The sequence below is a fragment of the Lissotriton vulgaris genome, chromosome 9 (assembly GCF_964263255.1).
Source record: "Lissotriton vulgaris chromosome 9, aLisVul1.2, whole genome shotgun sequence".
NCBI classification, from domain to species: domain Eukaryota; kingdom Metazoa; phylum Chordata; class Amphibia; order Caudata; family Salamandridae; genus Lissotriton; species Lissotriton vulgaris.
Window position 1 is genome coordinate 603,107,329 of NC_141697.1, and position 17,983 is coordinate 603,125,311.

The 17,983-nt window shown below is 44.1% G+C and overlaps 1 protein-coding gene and 1 pseudogene across 1 annotated transcript in view; both read right to left on the bottom strand.

Annotated features, from left to right (window-relative positions):
* The window catches only part of LOC147691945 (estrogen-related receptor gamma-like), a 161,825-nt gene extending 146,418 nt beyond the window's left edge, over positions 1–15,407 (bottom strand). The window contains exon 1 of the mRNA XM_086936707.1: positions 15,032–15,407. Coding sequence (XP_086792833.1) covers positions 15,032–15,401 — 370 coding nt within the window. The 5' untranslated portion in view covers positions 15,402–15,407. The remainder of the gene's footprint in view (positions 1–15,031) is intronic.
* Positions 15,408–16,558: 1,151 nt separating this feature from the next.
* On the bottom strand, positions 16,559–16,819 carry LOC147691946 (small nuclear ribonucleoprotein F pseudogene; annotated as a pseudogene).
* Positions 16,820–17,983: the final 1,164 nt, after the last annotated feature.

Here is a 17,983-nt window from a genome sequence, read left to right on the forward strand (position 1 = left end):
CCCGACACCGCCAGAACCAGCCTCCACGAAGGGATGAAAGACGTCGCCGAGTGGATGAAGAACAGCTGCTTGAAACTGAACTCAGACAAGACGGAAGTCCTCATCCTTGGACCATCACCCACCGCCTGGGACGACTCCTGGTGGCCCCCAGCCCTGGGCAACACCCCCAAGCCGACAGACCACGCACGCAACCTGGGCTTCATCCTGGACTCCTCCCTCTCGATGACCAGACAAGTCAACGCCGTCTCCTCTTCATGCTTTCACACCCTCCGCATGCTCCGCAAGATATTCCGATGGATCCCGATCGAAACCAGGAAGACGGTCACCCAGGCCCTCGTCGCCAGCCGGCTGGACTACGGAAACAATCTCTACGCCGGAACCACAGCCAAGCTTCAGAAAAGACTACAACGCATCCAGAACGCCTCCGCCCGACTCATCCTAGACATCCCTCGATGCAGCCACATCTCCGGCCACCTGAGGAACCTGCACTGGCTCCCCGTCAACAAGAGGATCACGTTCAGGTTCCTCACCCACGCACAGATGTCTCTCCACAACCTGGGCCCCAAGTACCTCAACGACCGCCTGACCGTCCACACGCCCACCCGCCAGCTACGATCCGCTAGCCTAGCCCTCGCCGCCGTACCACGCATCCGAAGAGCCACCGCCGGAGGCAGATCCTTCTCCTACCTGGCGGCCAAGACATGGAACTCCCTCCCCATCCACCTTCGGCTGACCCAGGACCACCTCGCCTTCAGGAGACAACTCAAGACCTGGCTGTTCGAGCAGTAGCAGCCCCCCTCCCCCAAGCGCCTTGAGACCCTTCCGGGTGAGTAGCGCGCTATACAAGTGTTATGATTGATTGATTGAAGGGAAATAAAAAGAGTAGAGCATAATCCTCACCTCAGTGTCCTTAATAGAATTGAAACTTTCTTTCATGATTACTATGACATTTTTAATTTCTAGCTATTAAACCAGTTCTTGTAAAAGACACAGACTGACAGCCTCAGCACTTTTAGTTAGAAAATTATCTAGATTAATCCAGTAGTGAACAAAAACGGATATTGTGTCCTCAGCTCTGCCCAATTTACTGAGACAACAGGGCTTAGCTGCCATCTTACACCATCACCGCCATATTGGAAGAATTTAACTAAAGTTATTTGGGGCCCATCTAGCTATTGATGGCTCCCAAACAGGGCCTAGGCCAGGACACTGACCACACATGATCCCTAATCAGCCAGGGGAGGATCAGAGTTCTGTCACCATAGCTGTAAATTCAGTTGTCAGATAACAAGACAAGTAGAACCTGGATAATGAGATTGAGGTTAAAAAGGGTTAAAAACAGACCCGATCCCTGGGGGAAGCACTTAGTCAGATGGTAGAAATTGGATTGGTGCGACACCTTACAAACAGTCAATGTCAGAGTGTCCAAAAAACGTAAACCAGTCCAGCACGAGTCCCTTGACTACCATCTAGTACAAATGAGATACTAAAATATTATTTTGTTATATTATCAAAGGGTCTGACCGGCATAAGTGCTTCAAGACTCTTACTCAGCAAACATCAGTAATCCACTGAACCTATCCAGCACTGCCAGAATTGCTGACTCAGTCCGAATGGAATAAATCTGGCACTGTGTTTATTCAAATAACTGGAGCTATCTAAATTTGAAAGAGAAGAAAAGGGTAGAATGCCAGGATGACTACCCCAATTGGTAAAACACCATTCCAGAATGAGGAACACTCTTCTTTTCGAAAGTTTTATGATATTCAAGAAATAAGGAAAAAAGAAACATGTGGCAAGCAACCAGAACAAAAATTGGCAAGAAGAAAAGAGAGTAGGAGTGATAGATTGCAAAGCTGGAAGACATATTAGGGTGTAGGAAGGACTAGAGTTACTAGGATGAAGACATGTGCAAATACTAGATTACAGGCAGATGAAGAGGGGCCATGGTATATGGAGGAGTAGGGTATTCTGGCTATCCGTGGGTGTAAATGTAAAGCGGAATGGGCAGAGTAGAAGCACTAGATCATAGGCATGGTTAAAGGGGCCGAGGTACTGTTAAAGGTCAAGACAAGAACACAGGGAAAAAAGATAGTTTAGGGAGCAGGGAAGAGCTAGTGACCTGGATATGGAGGCAATTCAATGGATAGATTTTACGGCACTAGAGTACCTTGTATTTGGGGGAAATGAGGAAACAGTCTAGTGGAGAAAATTTCTCCTAAACAGGATGTCCTAAGCACATTATTCTGAAGAATCACACAAAACGCAACTAGACGTTCTCTCTAATGAGCTTACCTTTCCCAATTATTTTTCAGTAACTGCATATTGAGGGAATAGACAAAGGAATTAGTTCAATTCGGCTCACGATCAGGCTTCTTCGGAGATACCACCAATGTAGTCAGAACCCCTTGCAATCCTGAAGAAGTCCTCTTTTGCCTAAAAATGAGTTGAAGCATCTGCTTTCACAAACCTTCTAGACACCTTCGCTAGTCCGGACTCCTACCTTGCACAAATCCCACACATTTGGAAAACCAGATCTGCCGATCGAGCCTTCTCCTTCCTCACTGCTAAAGTGTGGCACGACTTGCCGCTACACATAAGAAATTTACAAACTACCTGTCTTTGCCACATTTGTAAAAGTTACATTGTAATCATTTTTTTTTTGCAAAAATATTTTTTAAATGTCTGATTTTATTATGCTAAAACGCTTTTTGTAGACCCATTTCTCCTAAAAAAAAAAGTAACATTTTGTGTTTTTATCTCAAAACTCTTCTCTCCCCGAGTTTTCTTCTTTTTTTAATTTTTGAAGTTTTGCAAAGTTGATGAACTTTCAAGAAATGGTATTATGACTAAGTACACATAGAAGCATAGTCTAGGTAGTGATTAAAGTCTACAAAATCATGTAACGTGCAATAAATGGATTTCAGTGTGTTTAAGACAATTATTCTTGATTGGGAACAGTGAAATCACTGCATTAGGAAATGCTGTATGGGAACATTGTGACTGTTAGCACTAGGAAAAAGCTGCTGCTAATGAATGTATGACGTTACAATGCATACTTTTGCAACGCATACCTTTACAACGCATTTTTTACAACACAAAATTCATTACAACGCATGCCATTACAACGAATTCTTAAAAACTACCTTTACAACGCATTCCATTACAACACATACTACCTTTACAACGCATACCATTACAACGCATACCATTACATTGCATGTATGGTAAGTATTGGATAGTGTAGGGGTACAAATTACTATTCTAACTCCAGGGGGTGCGACAGTAGGGTAAGTGTTGGATAGTGTAAGGGTACTATGCGTTGTCATGGTATGCATTGTAATGGTATGCGTTGTAATGACTGCGTTGTAATGACATGCGTTGTAGCGGTATGCGTTGTAGTGTCATGCGTTGTAATGGTTGCGTTGTAATGGCATGCGATGTAATGGATGTTGCGTTGTTAAAGTTTTGTTGTAATGGTAGTGCGTTGTAAAAGTTGCATTGTAAAGGTTGTTTCCCGCTACGAATAAGTGCTACGTGTTATATATTCCAGTTAAATCAAAATATTTTGTAATAAATTAACTAAGATTTATGTGGAAAAGTTACTAAAACTGTGGTATTACCATGACCCTTGCTAAATGTGAGTGTTTGTGTGTGTAAAAAAACAACTGGGTTGATTTTTCAGTGAGTGCATTGACACACACATTTCCTGTGTTTTTACAATGCATAGATACACAATTACTTCAATCTTAGTATTACTGCCACAGTCTTTACTTTCTCTAAATGAGCACCAAAGAGATAAGATGTTCATTTGGAGAACACAAACAGCTGGAGTGCTGCAGCTGTTTTTATGAATGAAACACCAAAAGTGTTGTAGCCAGTAGCTGCTCTTCGAGGGAGTGCTGCGGGAAGGAGGTGCGGGCGGCAGAGGGGCAGGGTGGGGGTTAGTAAACTCCGGCATACGGCCAAAAGGAGGTAAGTAAAGTAATAAATAAATCAAATGATGTACATTGCGCGTGCTGCATCGCCATTTGGCGTTGCAGCGTGCGCAATGTAATTCGTTTTATTTATTTATTTCTTTACCTACTTCCGTTTGGCCGTTTGCCGGAGTTTACTAACCCCCACCCTGCCCCTCTGCCACCCCGTCTCACCGCCCCGCAGCACCCCCTCGAGGAGCCGCTACTGGTCGTAGCACCGCCATAGTTTAAATCGTAAGAAGACTTGCAAGTCAGCATTCAATAATAAATTGCATGCTAAAGTTTGGCTTAAAAAAAAAAAAAAATATATATATATATATATATATATATATAGTGTGCTGCCACTGAAGAGGGCGTTGGCCCGAAACGCGTCTGGCAGGAAAGGGACTCTGTTCGCAGCTCGCGCCCTTGCGCTGGCATCAATTCCTACCTGTAAGTGCATCCCCACCTAGCGGCAACCTTTTCTTTCCATTTTTTGCGGCCTGCCCGGTCGCGGGGTTGCACTACCGCTTACAACTGCGGGTCCACAGCTGATTTACTTGGGCAACTTTCTGTGGTACAGGAGGTGCCTTTACTTGCGGGGTGCTTGCGGGGACATTGGCAATCCCTTTAACAGTTTTTTTGCATGCAAATGGCGGCGGCGACCCACTTGGGTTTTACCGAACCACCAGTCCCAGAAAGCATTGCTTCAGGTTTTACACCTGTGCATAATTACTGAGGGTATTTACTGGTGCCTGCAGCCTGCGGTCATGTCACATGTGCTGCCACTGAAGAGGGCGTTGGCCCGAAACACGTCTGGCAGGAAAGGGACTCTGTTCGCAGCTCGCGCCCTTGCGCTGGCATCAATTCCTACCTGTAAGTGCATCCCCACCTAGCGGCAACCTTTTCTTTCCATTTTTTGCGGCCTGCCAGGTCGCGGGGTTGCACTACCGCTTACAACTGCGGGTCCACAGCTGCCTTACTTGGGCAGCTTTCTGTGGTACAGGAGGTGCCTTTACTTGCGGAGTGTTTGCGGGGACATTGGCAATCCCTTTAACACTTTTTTGCATGCGAATGGCGGCGGCTACCCACTTGGGTTTTACCGAACCACCAGTCCCAGAAAGCATTGCTTCAGGTTTTACACATGTGCATAATTACTGAGGGTATTTACTGGTGCCTGCAGCCTGCGGTCATGTCACATGTGCTGCCACTGAAGAGGGCGTTGGCCCGAAATGCGTCTGGCAGGAAAGGGACTCTGTTCGCAGCTCGCGCCCTTGCGCTGGCATCAATTCCTAACTGTAAGTGCATCCCCACCTAGCAGCAACCTTTTCTTTCCATATATTTGAACCTGTAATTTGTGTGCAATAAAATCCGTCTTGGATTTGACCCCCGCGAGTTCAGTTTTTCTGTTCGTGCTGAATCATATATATATATATATATATATATATATATATATATATATATATATGAACCGTGATCAAGGTGTCAGGGGACACTGAAACGCGTTGATTATGCGATGACCTTAAAACCTTGAAAAATAAATGAGAACACTTGGAAAGTGCTTGTGAGTGCGACTCAGTTTCTTCTTGTAAAAAGAGGGTGGAAGTATATTATACGGCTTGGCTCCGCCGTGGAGGTTTGCACCGCAGAAAGAGGTGCCAAAGCCCTGACGCGACTTGAGCTACCAAACAAAAGATATATATATATATACATATGGGCCAGGCTGAGTTAAATAGAGCAAATTTTAAAAACTACTGGTGCTGTAGGCGCTAATTATGCGTCATTCACAAAATAGTATATGACAAGTAACAGGCCCAGGCAAAATGAGGAAAAAGGCAATGAAAACAAACAAAGCAAATGTACACTTTAAATTGCAAAATTATTCAGTTTAATACATTTTATAAAAGTAGGATAAAATTATTTCAAGCATGTTTACTGTTAAAAAGATTACAAATTCTCTATACACAAAATCAAGGCTAATTAATCATTTGTGTTCACTGTATCCAAATTAGTGTAGAGAGAAAGGACAGATTTCATTCGACGCGTTTCGACACAGGAGTGTCTTCATCAGGAAATACCATCACATATAAGATATCTCAAAATGTATGAAATGTCTGTGTATATAATGACAGAAATTGATGATAAATCTTTTAAAGGGTGACCAGGTCGGGAAATAGACGACACCCAAGGAGAAACTGTAATATGCTTGAAAAAGCAGACGATATGTGCGGCTGTAGTTGCTGGTGCACAGAAATCAATGTAGATAAAAATGGGTGTCAGGAGCTGCAGAAAAGACCGGCACTCAATACTAGTTCGATATCATGAATAACTTGAGAACGGGTCAAGAATCGTGTGCGCGTGTCGTCTCAATCGGGCAGCAACCCGATTGAGAGCATTACCCGCCTATTTTCTGCTCAAATTTTGGCATTTACTTTTATAAAATGTATTAAACTGAATAATTTTGCAATTTAAAGTGTACATTTGCTTTGTTTGTTTTTATTGCCTTTTTCCTAATTTTGCCTGGGCCTGTTACTTGTCATATATTGTTTTACCCTGACCCAGGAATTTGATCCAATATCAGGGGGTCCCTGTTACTTTGCAAGTTCATTCACAAAATAGTGCAGCCAGGGAGCGTTGATGTAATGCAGGCGCGGATGTGTGCAGTTGTGCCGGTTTTGTTTCCGCCATTGACAGTGTTTCTAGGAAGTGTCTCTGTGTTCGGTACTGTCGCTTTAAGCATCAGGCTCCGCAGGGATAGTTAGTTATGAAGACTAATCAATAGGCATTTAATCATGTAGCTGTAACCCCTGGCCCTGCCGTCACGCGCCTGTCCGACTGCATTGTTCCCTGAGATGTACCAGGGCCCAGACATCAGAGTTGCATGAGCGTGGGGGAGCTGACGTGAGGAGACTAATAAATATTAGAAGTGTCTCAGTGCCAGAGACCTCCCTGGCCCAAAAAAGACACCCCTTCCCCGTCCAGTTGAGCAATACTGTTCTCACTTTTGAGCACAGTAAAATAACAAGTTTCGGCAAAGAGGTTAGGGCCCAGATTTATGAAGCCCTTGCGTTGCCAATGCGTCACTCCACCCATGGATTCTGGTGCTTTCCCAGATCTAGTTAGACTACAAAACCTGGGAATACGGCAAAATGACAAGCCTTCCCAGGTGAAGCATATTGGGAAGAAATAGGTTTATTTCCCCCTCGTTTTTTACCTCTTTCTACGTGTGATGCACTCTGCAAAACACATAGAAAGAGGAAAAAAGCCTAAGAAGATTGTGTTGGTGCAGTAAAGTGTTCCTTCCTTCGTAAAAAGATCCTGGCTGTAACGCAGGCCCCCTTGCGCCATTGTGTCAGAGGTCCAGTACTTATGCCCATTTAGTGATTTGAATTAGGAAGACGTCAAATAAGGGTCTTTGTAGAGCACAAGACCCTGCCCTTGCTGGCCCTGACTCCACACAGAGTACAGTGGGGTATGCAGTTATTTGTGTGGGGTCAGGCACGGCCCTACTCAGGGTCAAATGTAAACTTCTCGCACCACACTAGCTCAGGAAGACCCACCAGCTTGATGATGGGCCATCAGGATATGCCTAGCACACCTCAGCTCCCTTTGTGTGTGACAGTTTAGTGTGAATTTACAAAGCCCAACTGTCATCCAACCTAGACGTGTAATCGAGCGACAGGCAGAGGCACCAAATGGTTAAAGTAAGAAAATTCCAACTTTCTAAAAGTGGCATTTTCAGACCTGCAATTTAAAAACCATCTTCACTAAAAATGTGTTTTTAAATTGTGATTCCACACACAATCTATCAGCTCCCAATTGGAAGATACCCGTGTAAAATGCTACAGGGCAGCTTCAATGCTAACCTATAGGAGAGATATGCCTTGTTGTAGTGAAAAGTGAATTTAGTGACTTTTCACTACCAGGACATGTAAAAATTAAAAGCACATGTACCACTTTAAAAGAACAGCACCTGTCCCCTGGGCTACCTAGGGCCTGCCTTAGTGGTGCCTTACGTGTAGTAAAAGGGAAGGTTTGGGTCCGGCAAGTAGGTGCACTTGCCAAGTCGACATGGCAGTTAAAAACTGCGCACACAGGCTCTGCAGTGAAAGACCTGAGACATAAATGGAGGGCTACTCGTGTGTGGCACAATCAATGCTGCAGGCCCACTGGTAGCAATAGGTTTACAAGCCCTGGGCACATGTAGTGCACTGTACGAGGGACTTACTGGTAAATCAAAATGCTAATCATGGAGAAACCAAATGCAATTACATTTTAGACAGAGAGCACACACAAGTTAACACCGGTCATCAGTGTGCCAGAGTCCAGACACCATAGTATAGGAGAACAAGGGTACCCCGATATGCGAACATGGGGTTGTATCTTTAGGGAGTACAATGGTTCAGGGCTGTCCTTACTAGGTCCAGAGAGAGAGACTGTGTGTCTATATATTTGCCCTTGTGTGGAGGGGTACGTTCAATTTAGGTTTGACACTTGATTATAGAGCGAGCAGGGCTGTAGGAAAACATTTGAGGTTTATTTTCATTTAAAAGCTAAAAAATACGTTCAAGAGGCCAAAAGCAAAAAGACAGGGGAAACCAAGCCAAAAGATGCTGGGTCTGACACATGTCCCATCTAGCATAAAGTGGGGAGAACTACCCAACCTCAGATCTCATCACTAAGGCAGAAACACCTGGAAAGACCATCAGTGTTGGCGTAATGAGGATAAATATGTTTATTAATCCATATTATGTTCCTCTTTCTACACGTGATGCACTCTGCAGCACACATAGAAAGAGGAATAAAGCCTAAGAGTGTTTGTGCAGGAAGGTGTCCCTTCCTCCGTAAGAACGATCCTGGCTGTAACACAGGTAACCTTGCACCATGGCGCGAGGGTGCCTACGTTGGTGCTAGGCTGTACTCAGTGCTCTGTAGAGTGTTGTGTATTATAGAGCATGGGACCCCTCTGGGCCCTAATGGACTCCGTTGTCTAGTGTCATAATTGATTGGGTGTGGTTGATCAAAATTCATAGTGCAGTACGTGTCAGTTAGCGGTTACACTTTAGAGAATAAAGAGGTGTAATACTGAGCTCCTTGTGTGGCGTGCTTCATTTACGTGCTACCGAGCTGGCGAGGACGCTACACATTTGCCAGTGCAAGGAGAAAGCAGGAATGCTCCACACCTTAGTAGATATGGCACATCCCTGCCCTCTCTCTGCCGTGTAAGGCAGAGCAGCACATTGTTTTCTCTGCATTGCATTGTGTGACTTCTTAGTATTGGCCCCTTGGTCTGAGATTAATGCGCTAATGCATGCATTAATAGCACATTAAAATGAGACTCGAGAGAGAGAGAGCCAACAGGAGCAGCCAGAGAGGGCTTAGTGGGGAAATATTCCCTCATGCAGTTCGATGCAAGTACTGGAGTAGAGGCAGAAGGAAACACCCAAACAGCTAATAGCATTTGGGAAGAATAATCCATTGGGTTGAACCAAGATGTGAACGGCAAAGTCTCAAGCCGGTCGCTGAAAGAGGCTTGGCAAAGAAAGCTAAAGACTGAAGCCTTCTGTATGGATAAGTTTTTTATCTAGATTTTTACATGCAAACAAGGATCAGGTTGAAGACATATAGATTCTCATGTAGCACATATTGGCATATCGATTGAGGAATACAATGTGCAATGTTATTTATTGAACGGTCATATACGGGGGCATCCCCTAGGAAGCCAACCATCCACACCCCGTCTGTTCATAAACTTCTCTCTGGGATCCAACCACTCCAGTGACCCCTAGAGTTACTATGTGGATCTAGGCTTCAGGACCATATTTACACAATGTCAGAAGCCTGACTCATAGGGTATCCATAGATCCAGCGTCAAGTTTGTAGAATTCTAACCATCATATCCATACTTTCTGAACTTTATTGAGACAACCGCTATTCGTATACACCACTCTCTTGACTCCCACATATGCATCCATTCCCAGTGGCCATTTTTCCTGCGTCAGCAAAACCAGAAACCCTCCTGATTGTTCAATATCCCTTTTTACCACCACCATGACAAGTGGGAAAAACTGTAATTCTACCTGTAGAAGGTCTATATCTCCTGGGACACCCAGCAGTGCAAATTGGGGATTATGCAGAATTATGCTTTCTAGGACATTGCTCAGCTCTTTCAGTAACGTGAACCAATAAGTATGAATCCCGTGATAACACAATAATGTGTGAAAGAAGTATCCTTTAATATTGTTACATCTAAGGCACATAGGGGGTTGGTCTTTAACCATTTTTAATAATTTAGCCCTATATTGGAACGTTTTATGGAGGATTATATATTGAAATTATTTTATGTGTGGAGGAAACTGCCACCCTCCACTACGGGTCCTGTAACACATGAGACATGAGCAAATTTGGTAAGGTTTCTCCTGCGATAGCCTTTGCGTGCATGGCATACTTCAGTTGGTTATATTTAGTATTTATAGTGTTGTGAGTGTGAAAGCCCATATTGTACAGCCCCTCAATCTCTACAGGCTTTGTTAGCAATAGGTCTGTTTGATAGCCATCAGAACTTACCTAAAAAAGTATATCAGGGATTTTTTATAGGTTAGTAGATGGGAAGGAGTAATATCTGGGAGTAAGACTCTAGCAACCAGTATTTGAATCTCAGCTTTGGCCTGCACCTAAATACCCCTATAGAGGAGGGGAACTCTGCAGTGAAGACTTACATTTCTGCTACTTTGGATAAGTTGACTCGTTTTACAACTACATCCAGGATAGGCCTGGGTGTTGAACTCTGCTCCATTCTCAGAGATTACTGAGTTTTCCGCAATTCGCGGAACATGGGGAATTCCAAAGAACTCTGCACTGCAAAGTGGAGCGGAGTTTTTTCTTTGCTCGCTCTCATCAATATTAAGCTGGCGAGCGGAAGCAAGAAAAATCCAATGTTAGACCACCTTCCAGTGAGATTTCTCAATGCGGGCGGTTGCGAATGATTGCGACTGCTCACGTTGAAAAAACATCCGTTTGTGTTAAGGAAGCTGCCACTCAAGTAGAAAATCCACTCGAGCGGCAAAAAGAAGCAGCCCCCTCTTGGCGAAACGACACTTACAACGCAACTTTTACAACGCACTACCTTTACAACGAAACTTTTACAACGCAACATTCATTACAACGCATACCATTACAACGCAACCATTACAACATATGTCACTACAACGCATACCACTACAACGCATGTCATTACAACGCAGTCATTACAACGCATACCATTACAATGCATACCTGCACTATCCAACACTTACCCTACTGTTGCACCCCCTGGAGTTAGAATAATAATTTTTACCCCTACACTATCCAATACTTACCCTACTGTTGCACCCCTTGGAGTTAGAATAGTAATTGTTACCCCTACACTATGCAACACATACCCTACTGCTACACCCCCTGGAGTTAGAATAGTAATTTTTACCCCTACACTATCCAATACTTACCATACATGCAATGTAATGGTATGCGTTGTAATGGTATGCGTTGTAAATGTAGTATGCGTTGTAGTGGAATGCGTTGTAAAGGTAGTTTCAAAGAATTCGTTGTAATGGCATGCGTTGTAATGGAATGCGTTGTAATGGATGTTGCGGTGTAAAAAATGCGTTGTAAAGGTATGCGTTGTAAAAGTATGCGTTGTAACGACATACACCCCCCTCTTGTGCTGCGCATGGTGCCATTCGTGCTGATTTTCCAGTGTGGGACAAACACCTGGCACTAAAAATCAGTGCAAACACTGTGACCTAACGCACTCTGCCCCTTGCGGAACTCCGCGTAGCGTGGCTAAGTTTTTGGATCACTTGGCGAAGTTCTGCATAGAGGAACTCTGCCAAGGGATAATCCAAGACAACCACTTAACAGCTAGCTCCCTGGTTTAGCTCCTTTCTTTTTATTCCTAAAAAGGAGTGCAAAATTAGAATGGGCGTGGCAAAACAATATGACCATATTTGCAAAAGAAATTACAAGGAAGGAATTAAACTTTACAGCAAAGTCATCAGGATTGCTCATTCTACACTCGATGCTTTAAATATTGAAGCCTCCAACTCGCCCAGTGAGATTATTACAGTTGTTACATTGATTTTAGACTCTACCTCCGAAGCCACTGCGGGCACTACTACCACTGGCACACTTCATCTCGAAAGAAATGTGTGATATCTATTCCGCTTTCCCCACTGATGCTCGGGATACAACAGCTCCAGGTATCTCTGACCCTCTTAATCGATTGGGTCCTTGCCAGTCTCCCTTTAGTTCTGTTCTGCTGAAGGATATTCAGGTGTTGGCCAACACAGTTAAAGAGGACTCCCCTTTAGACCCCACTCCACTCCATTTATAATAATGGTGCTTGTTTCATCTATGCATCTCTGACCATTCACCTTAATCATTCAATCTCCAAGGCATAGGTCCCCCTTGCGTGGAAACATGCAGATCTTAGAAAAACATATCAATTGACAACTCTCTGCTTACCTTGAATCTCACAATCGGCTCCACTCTTCTGTGTCGGGTTTTCACCCTCATCATAGTAAGGAGTCTGCTTTGTTAGCAGTTTGAGAAGAACTTAGAACAAGCCTTTGATCAATGCTGTTTGGCAGCAATATTCGTGCTCGATTTGAGCTCTGCATGTGACACAGTGTCCCATAATTTGTCATTATGGAGACTCATAAGGTGAGGGTTTAACAACAAGGCCCTGGAGCAACATGACTCCTTTCTTAAGGGCCTATGTTTTCAAGTTTAAGACAATCCATTCAGCTCTTCCGCTTTGCCAATTCCTTGTGGGTTGCCTCTGGGTTCTTTCTTTCGTCCAACCCTTTTCAACATTCATGTCTGCGCCCTAGCTGCCATTGTGGAATCATTTGGCTGTACCTTGATCACTTACGCGGATGAAACCCAACTCGTAATTTCGCTGTTGCCATAGAAGGGAAATATTTCGGAGCAGTTAAGGAACTGCCTTTCTGATATGGCCAGCTGGATAGGACTTCGTTGCCTGACTCCGAACAGCGTAAATCCAGAAGTGATGGTAGTAGGGAACCACCTTCATCTCTGGACCCCTGCTTAGTGACTGGATGTTTTAGGCTCTTATCCTGCCCTAAAGCTGGTAGTAACAAATCTGGGCCTCTGGGTGGTGACAAATTAACCGTACAACTCCAGATTAATAGCAGTCTTTCCGTTGTCATGGTCTCCTCGGAAGCTTCAAAAATGTATTATGGGCCCGCCAGTCTCCCACCCAAAAAGCTGTGGTCCAACCTACAATTGCATCCAGCCTAGACTATTGGAAAGTATTGGTTCTGGAAATCTCTCTGGCTTTAAGAAAATGTCTGAAAATAATGCAGATGCAGCAGCATGCCTGCTTCCGCATATCCCCAAACATCAGGCGATCTCTTCTCACCTATCATACTTTCACTGGCTTCTTGTACAAAAGAGAATCAAATGTAAGGCCCCCTGCTTTGCTTTTCGTGCCTTCGCTAACACTGGCGCCATTTTCCTTGGACACCTGATTCAGACCTATATTCCAACTAGTGCTTTGAAGCCCTCCAACTAAAGACTGGCCCTTCTACCCAGGATGAGAAGAAGCAAGCCGGATAAAAGCTCTTTTCAGTCCTTGGCATCCAAACCCTGCAATTCCCTTCCACCTCGGATGTGTCACTGGCCTAATGAAGTGGTCTTTAGAAAACAATTAAAGGCTTGGCCCTTTCAATGACTTTCTGCAGAATTTCTGTCTTGTGGATTGTTTGTTAGCACTGGCTACCCCTATGTTGAGAAGCTGTATAGGTTGTAAACAAAAACTGAAATGTATAGGGGCTTTCAGCCAGCTCTCTTCGTCCATTGGTCTGTTATTATGTCATTCACATTTGTTTTACAGCATACAGTATGGGGCAGTGGGTGAGCAGACATCAGCCATTCGCTTACTTCATTCTGAGTGACAGTAGTCTGCCCTTTCACAAGGAGCACTTCCACTCACAAAGTAGTTCCTTCCTTCAGTGCCAGGGACCACTAGGCCAATATGTGGTATTTGAGACAAAAAATGTTTTTGCTTTTAGAGATTTGTTTTTGATTGATAAGGGCCCAACAATATCATTTTGAAAAATTCATCACAAAACAAAACACTCTATGACAAAGTCAAAATGCAGGCTGACACTGCCAGAGCTATGGGCTTTGCCAGTGCTTGTTTTCTTTAGCGACAAGGTGGTGATGAGATGTGGAGTCACCAGGGTCATATAAGGGGATGGAAGAAAACTTATACCAAAAAGGGCATCAGAGGAGATTTATGGTCACTCACACAATTTAATTGCTGCAACTGGAAAGGACTGGCTTCAAATCAGCAAAAAACGAATACCTATAGATAGAACCATTTTGGGTAATCCCACTATTTCACAATGTCTAATTCTCCCTGCTGCCCTCTCCTGGAGAATTCCAACATCCATCTCTCCCGTACTGCAGTGGTGGGCATATTCCCACCCTGCGGGCATGCATAACCCTCTATACCACTTGGTGTTGCTACCATGCTAGTGTCTTCCATGTTGCCCCAAAGACCGTCTCGACCTTTTGAAATTTTGCTGGAGCACAGCACAGACAGTAGCGGAGAAAATTCAGGTTTCTAGCCAGATTAAATTGGCATCAATATACACCCACCTGCCACCCACACACACTCTTGCAGAAGCTTCAAGGAGAATTGTATTTTAGCCCATACATAATAAATTCACCCTCTTGCTAAGTTTATTAATGTTCCTTCATTTTTCCACTGCCTTTTTATCCATGCCCAGTGTTTTCTTTGACCCCTCTCCGATACTATTTTACGCCTCCCCACATCACTCATTGGCTTCTACGGCCTCTCTGAGACTTCGGATTGGTTGCCTCTACTTTCTGGTTAACTTAAATTGCTGTAATGGATTTCTGGTGAATATTACACTGATTTAAGAGGAGGTCTAGGGGATAAATTGCTTAACTTGCTGAAGGCCACTCCAACTTTCCACTGATAGCTGTGAGCTTAGAGAGGAATCAAACCGCCACCGCCCTAAGCATCTGAGAAATCCAGGCCTTACCTTGAATGGTTCGCTTGAAGAAAGCCTTGCATGCTTCGCAGGAGGCAACCCCATAATGATAGCCGGATGCTGTATCCCCGCACACCAGGCACAGCCGCTTGGGCAGTGAGCTGAGCATGCACTGCATGGCTGACTCCTCCTCCATCGATATGGGGCTGTCCGCAAACTGCTTGTCTCCTGAGTCGGAGAAGCCCAGGAGGGTAGTTGGTGAGTCCAGGCCCTGCGATTGGCCTCCGATGGACAGGCCATAGCTGCTGCTCGTGTCTGACATCCCGCTCGGGCTGAAATAGCCGCTCGTCTCCATCTGCAGGGGTGGACTCGATGGCTCTGTCTTGACCTGTAGGTTGATGGCGTGATTGTCTGCTGCCATTCCACAGAGAAACCTGCAATAAACAGTACAATAGGCATTGTTAAATTAATTGAATTGTTTAAGCTCTGCCAATATACCATACCTGTGGGTTTTGTGTTTTGTCTAGCAGCCATGTTAGAGTCAGGCAGACAAATGCACTTTGGGGGACAAATGATTATAGTAATGGGTTACATTTCAACGTTGAACTAACCTGTCCAGCAGTCAGATCACACGGGGGCTCATGATTTTTGCCAGTATTAACCCCTGCGGTGCTCATGACGAGCTCAGCTCGTCATGAGGCACAGTGCTCGTGTGCTCATGACGAGCTGAGCTCGTCATGACCACACCCATTAACATTATGGCCCAGCACAGCAGGGGAATATCTTCAGCAACCAAGGTGTTAAAGTGACAGAAAAGGAAATGCATAGAATCATAATTATTTTACTTTTAGCACAGCTCCCCCACCACCCCCTCACATTATGCGGTGCCAACAGGCTTTACTGTAAGAACTAGGGATTATTAAATGGGGGCCGTGGTGGGGTACAAAGTGAAAAACACAGTGGATAGAACGACACTTGGGAGTGATTTCCACAGCTTTGGTGCCCTGAATGACAACGAATTGCTTTAGCGATTACTATATTATCAACCTTTTCTGGTTAGTGCTATATGCAAATATTCGAAGTATTTTAAGTCAGTATTCCATATACTCATTTTTTATTTTGCATTCGAACTGTCTTAAATTTAAAGTGTAATTTTGCTTTCCTCATTAGAATAAGTCTTTACCTTTCATGTTATCACTTATAAACTTTACATTTTGTCTTTTGTTATTTTCATTCATAATGGCTTGTTTAATTGTAAATTTGATTAACAACATTTGCTACCAGATCCTTTTATCTGTAACCATACGTTTACAATCCAAAAAAGTAGAAAAAAAGAATGCATTGCTCCCTAAGGAATGCAGAACCTTTGAAGAAGCCAGACGTAAGCCACCTTAGGTTCTTATGTGTTAGCTACTACCCCTAGGCGCGGCAGTCAAGAATGCAGCTATAAAGACCGAGCGATTTGCATAGCTTTTTTTTTACAAAAAAGTGTTATTGTATAAACCAAAATTCTACATTCATACAGACAGCGAACCATAAATGATACATCTACTAAAGATTAACCACCATCTTCAGACTTTATTCTCTCATTTCTCTATCTTCTTCCTCCTCTTCCACTCCTCGGATATAGAGGACATTGTTACAGCTTATCAGGACTTCACCCAGATGTCCAGGTAACGCCCCATCAATGTATTCTTCTGTGTTTGCCAGCTGCATGTTCATATATCCATCGACAGATACAAGTTACCCTTTGCATTCCATTCCCCATTTTAGTTTGACCATTACTGGCTTGCCAGTCAGTCCATTGAGGAAAGGCTTAGGGTTAAGTGGTAAACTCATGCTGGGTTAATTTTCCCTGACGGGGATTTGGATTTGCATAGCTTTTCTATGTCAACCCAGCCATTTTGAATCTGAGCCGGGAGATCACAGACAGCAGGCACATAGGATGCATAATGGGAATTGTAACCTTCAATCATGAAACTGATCTTTGCCGTTAAGCAAGAGGGCTCTGCACTGGCTGGTGCCTTCTGCTCGGAAGATCTCCATAGTTTTCCCACAATCCAATTGCGTCCACACAAGAACATGGTTCACAACTGCATGATTGGTGTCCCTCTAGCCGGAGGGACAGGCCAGTGAGCTAAACATTCACTGCTACAGCAAATAGTGATGGGCAGATCCTGAGCTTAAATATCGACAAGGCCCACTCAACTTTACGAACTCACAAAGAGTGAATTGATTCTCATGAGTGAGTCCTGGAAACATCTGTATTTAGAAGCGCTTGGAAACAGAAGTGCAGTATGAAGCACTATATATATAAAAGTGGCATTTTTATTAGTATATATTATTATTGCTGTTGTAATTATTACAATATGGAGAAAAACTTGATTGCCCCAGTCCCGGGCCAGTAGAACGTTTGATCCGGCTTGTTCGGACTGTGGCTATCAGGGTTGTACCCCTGTGTCCTGGGGAATGGCCGCACTCCGCTAATTAGGGGCTGCTCACACTCCCCACGACCCATCCTAAGGTCTTTTGCGGAGATAACAATGACTGCCTTCACTTTGTCTAGATTTGACTCTAAAGGTCTTGTCTGCCTCAAGGGTATCACAGAGGATTAAAATGAAGATTGTTTCACTGCTTTTATAACTAAGACTTGCAAGTTTCAAAAATACTTTAAAAAACATTTCTTGACAGCACATGACTAAACGCAGTGCTCAACAATAACCACTGGATTGACCAGTAACCTTGTGTTGCGCAGCAGTGTGCTACTCAAAGTAGAGCACTTCAAACCCTCATTATGGATGCAATATGATTGCAATTACAATTGCAGCAGGTGCAAGGCCCAGCTGAGCTATATCAGCTGCTGCTGTAGTAGTCACTACAATGACTAAACATTTGCAGGTCAGCTGCCTCAACTAGCTATGCAGCTGAGCTGGAATTGCTGGTACTCTGATTTATTGTCTCCTTTTGATGGGCACTTGATGTGAGGAGAAGGGTCTATGAAAT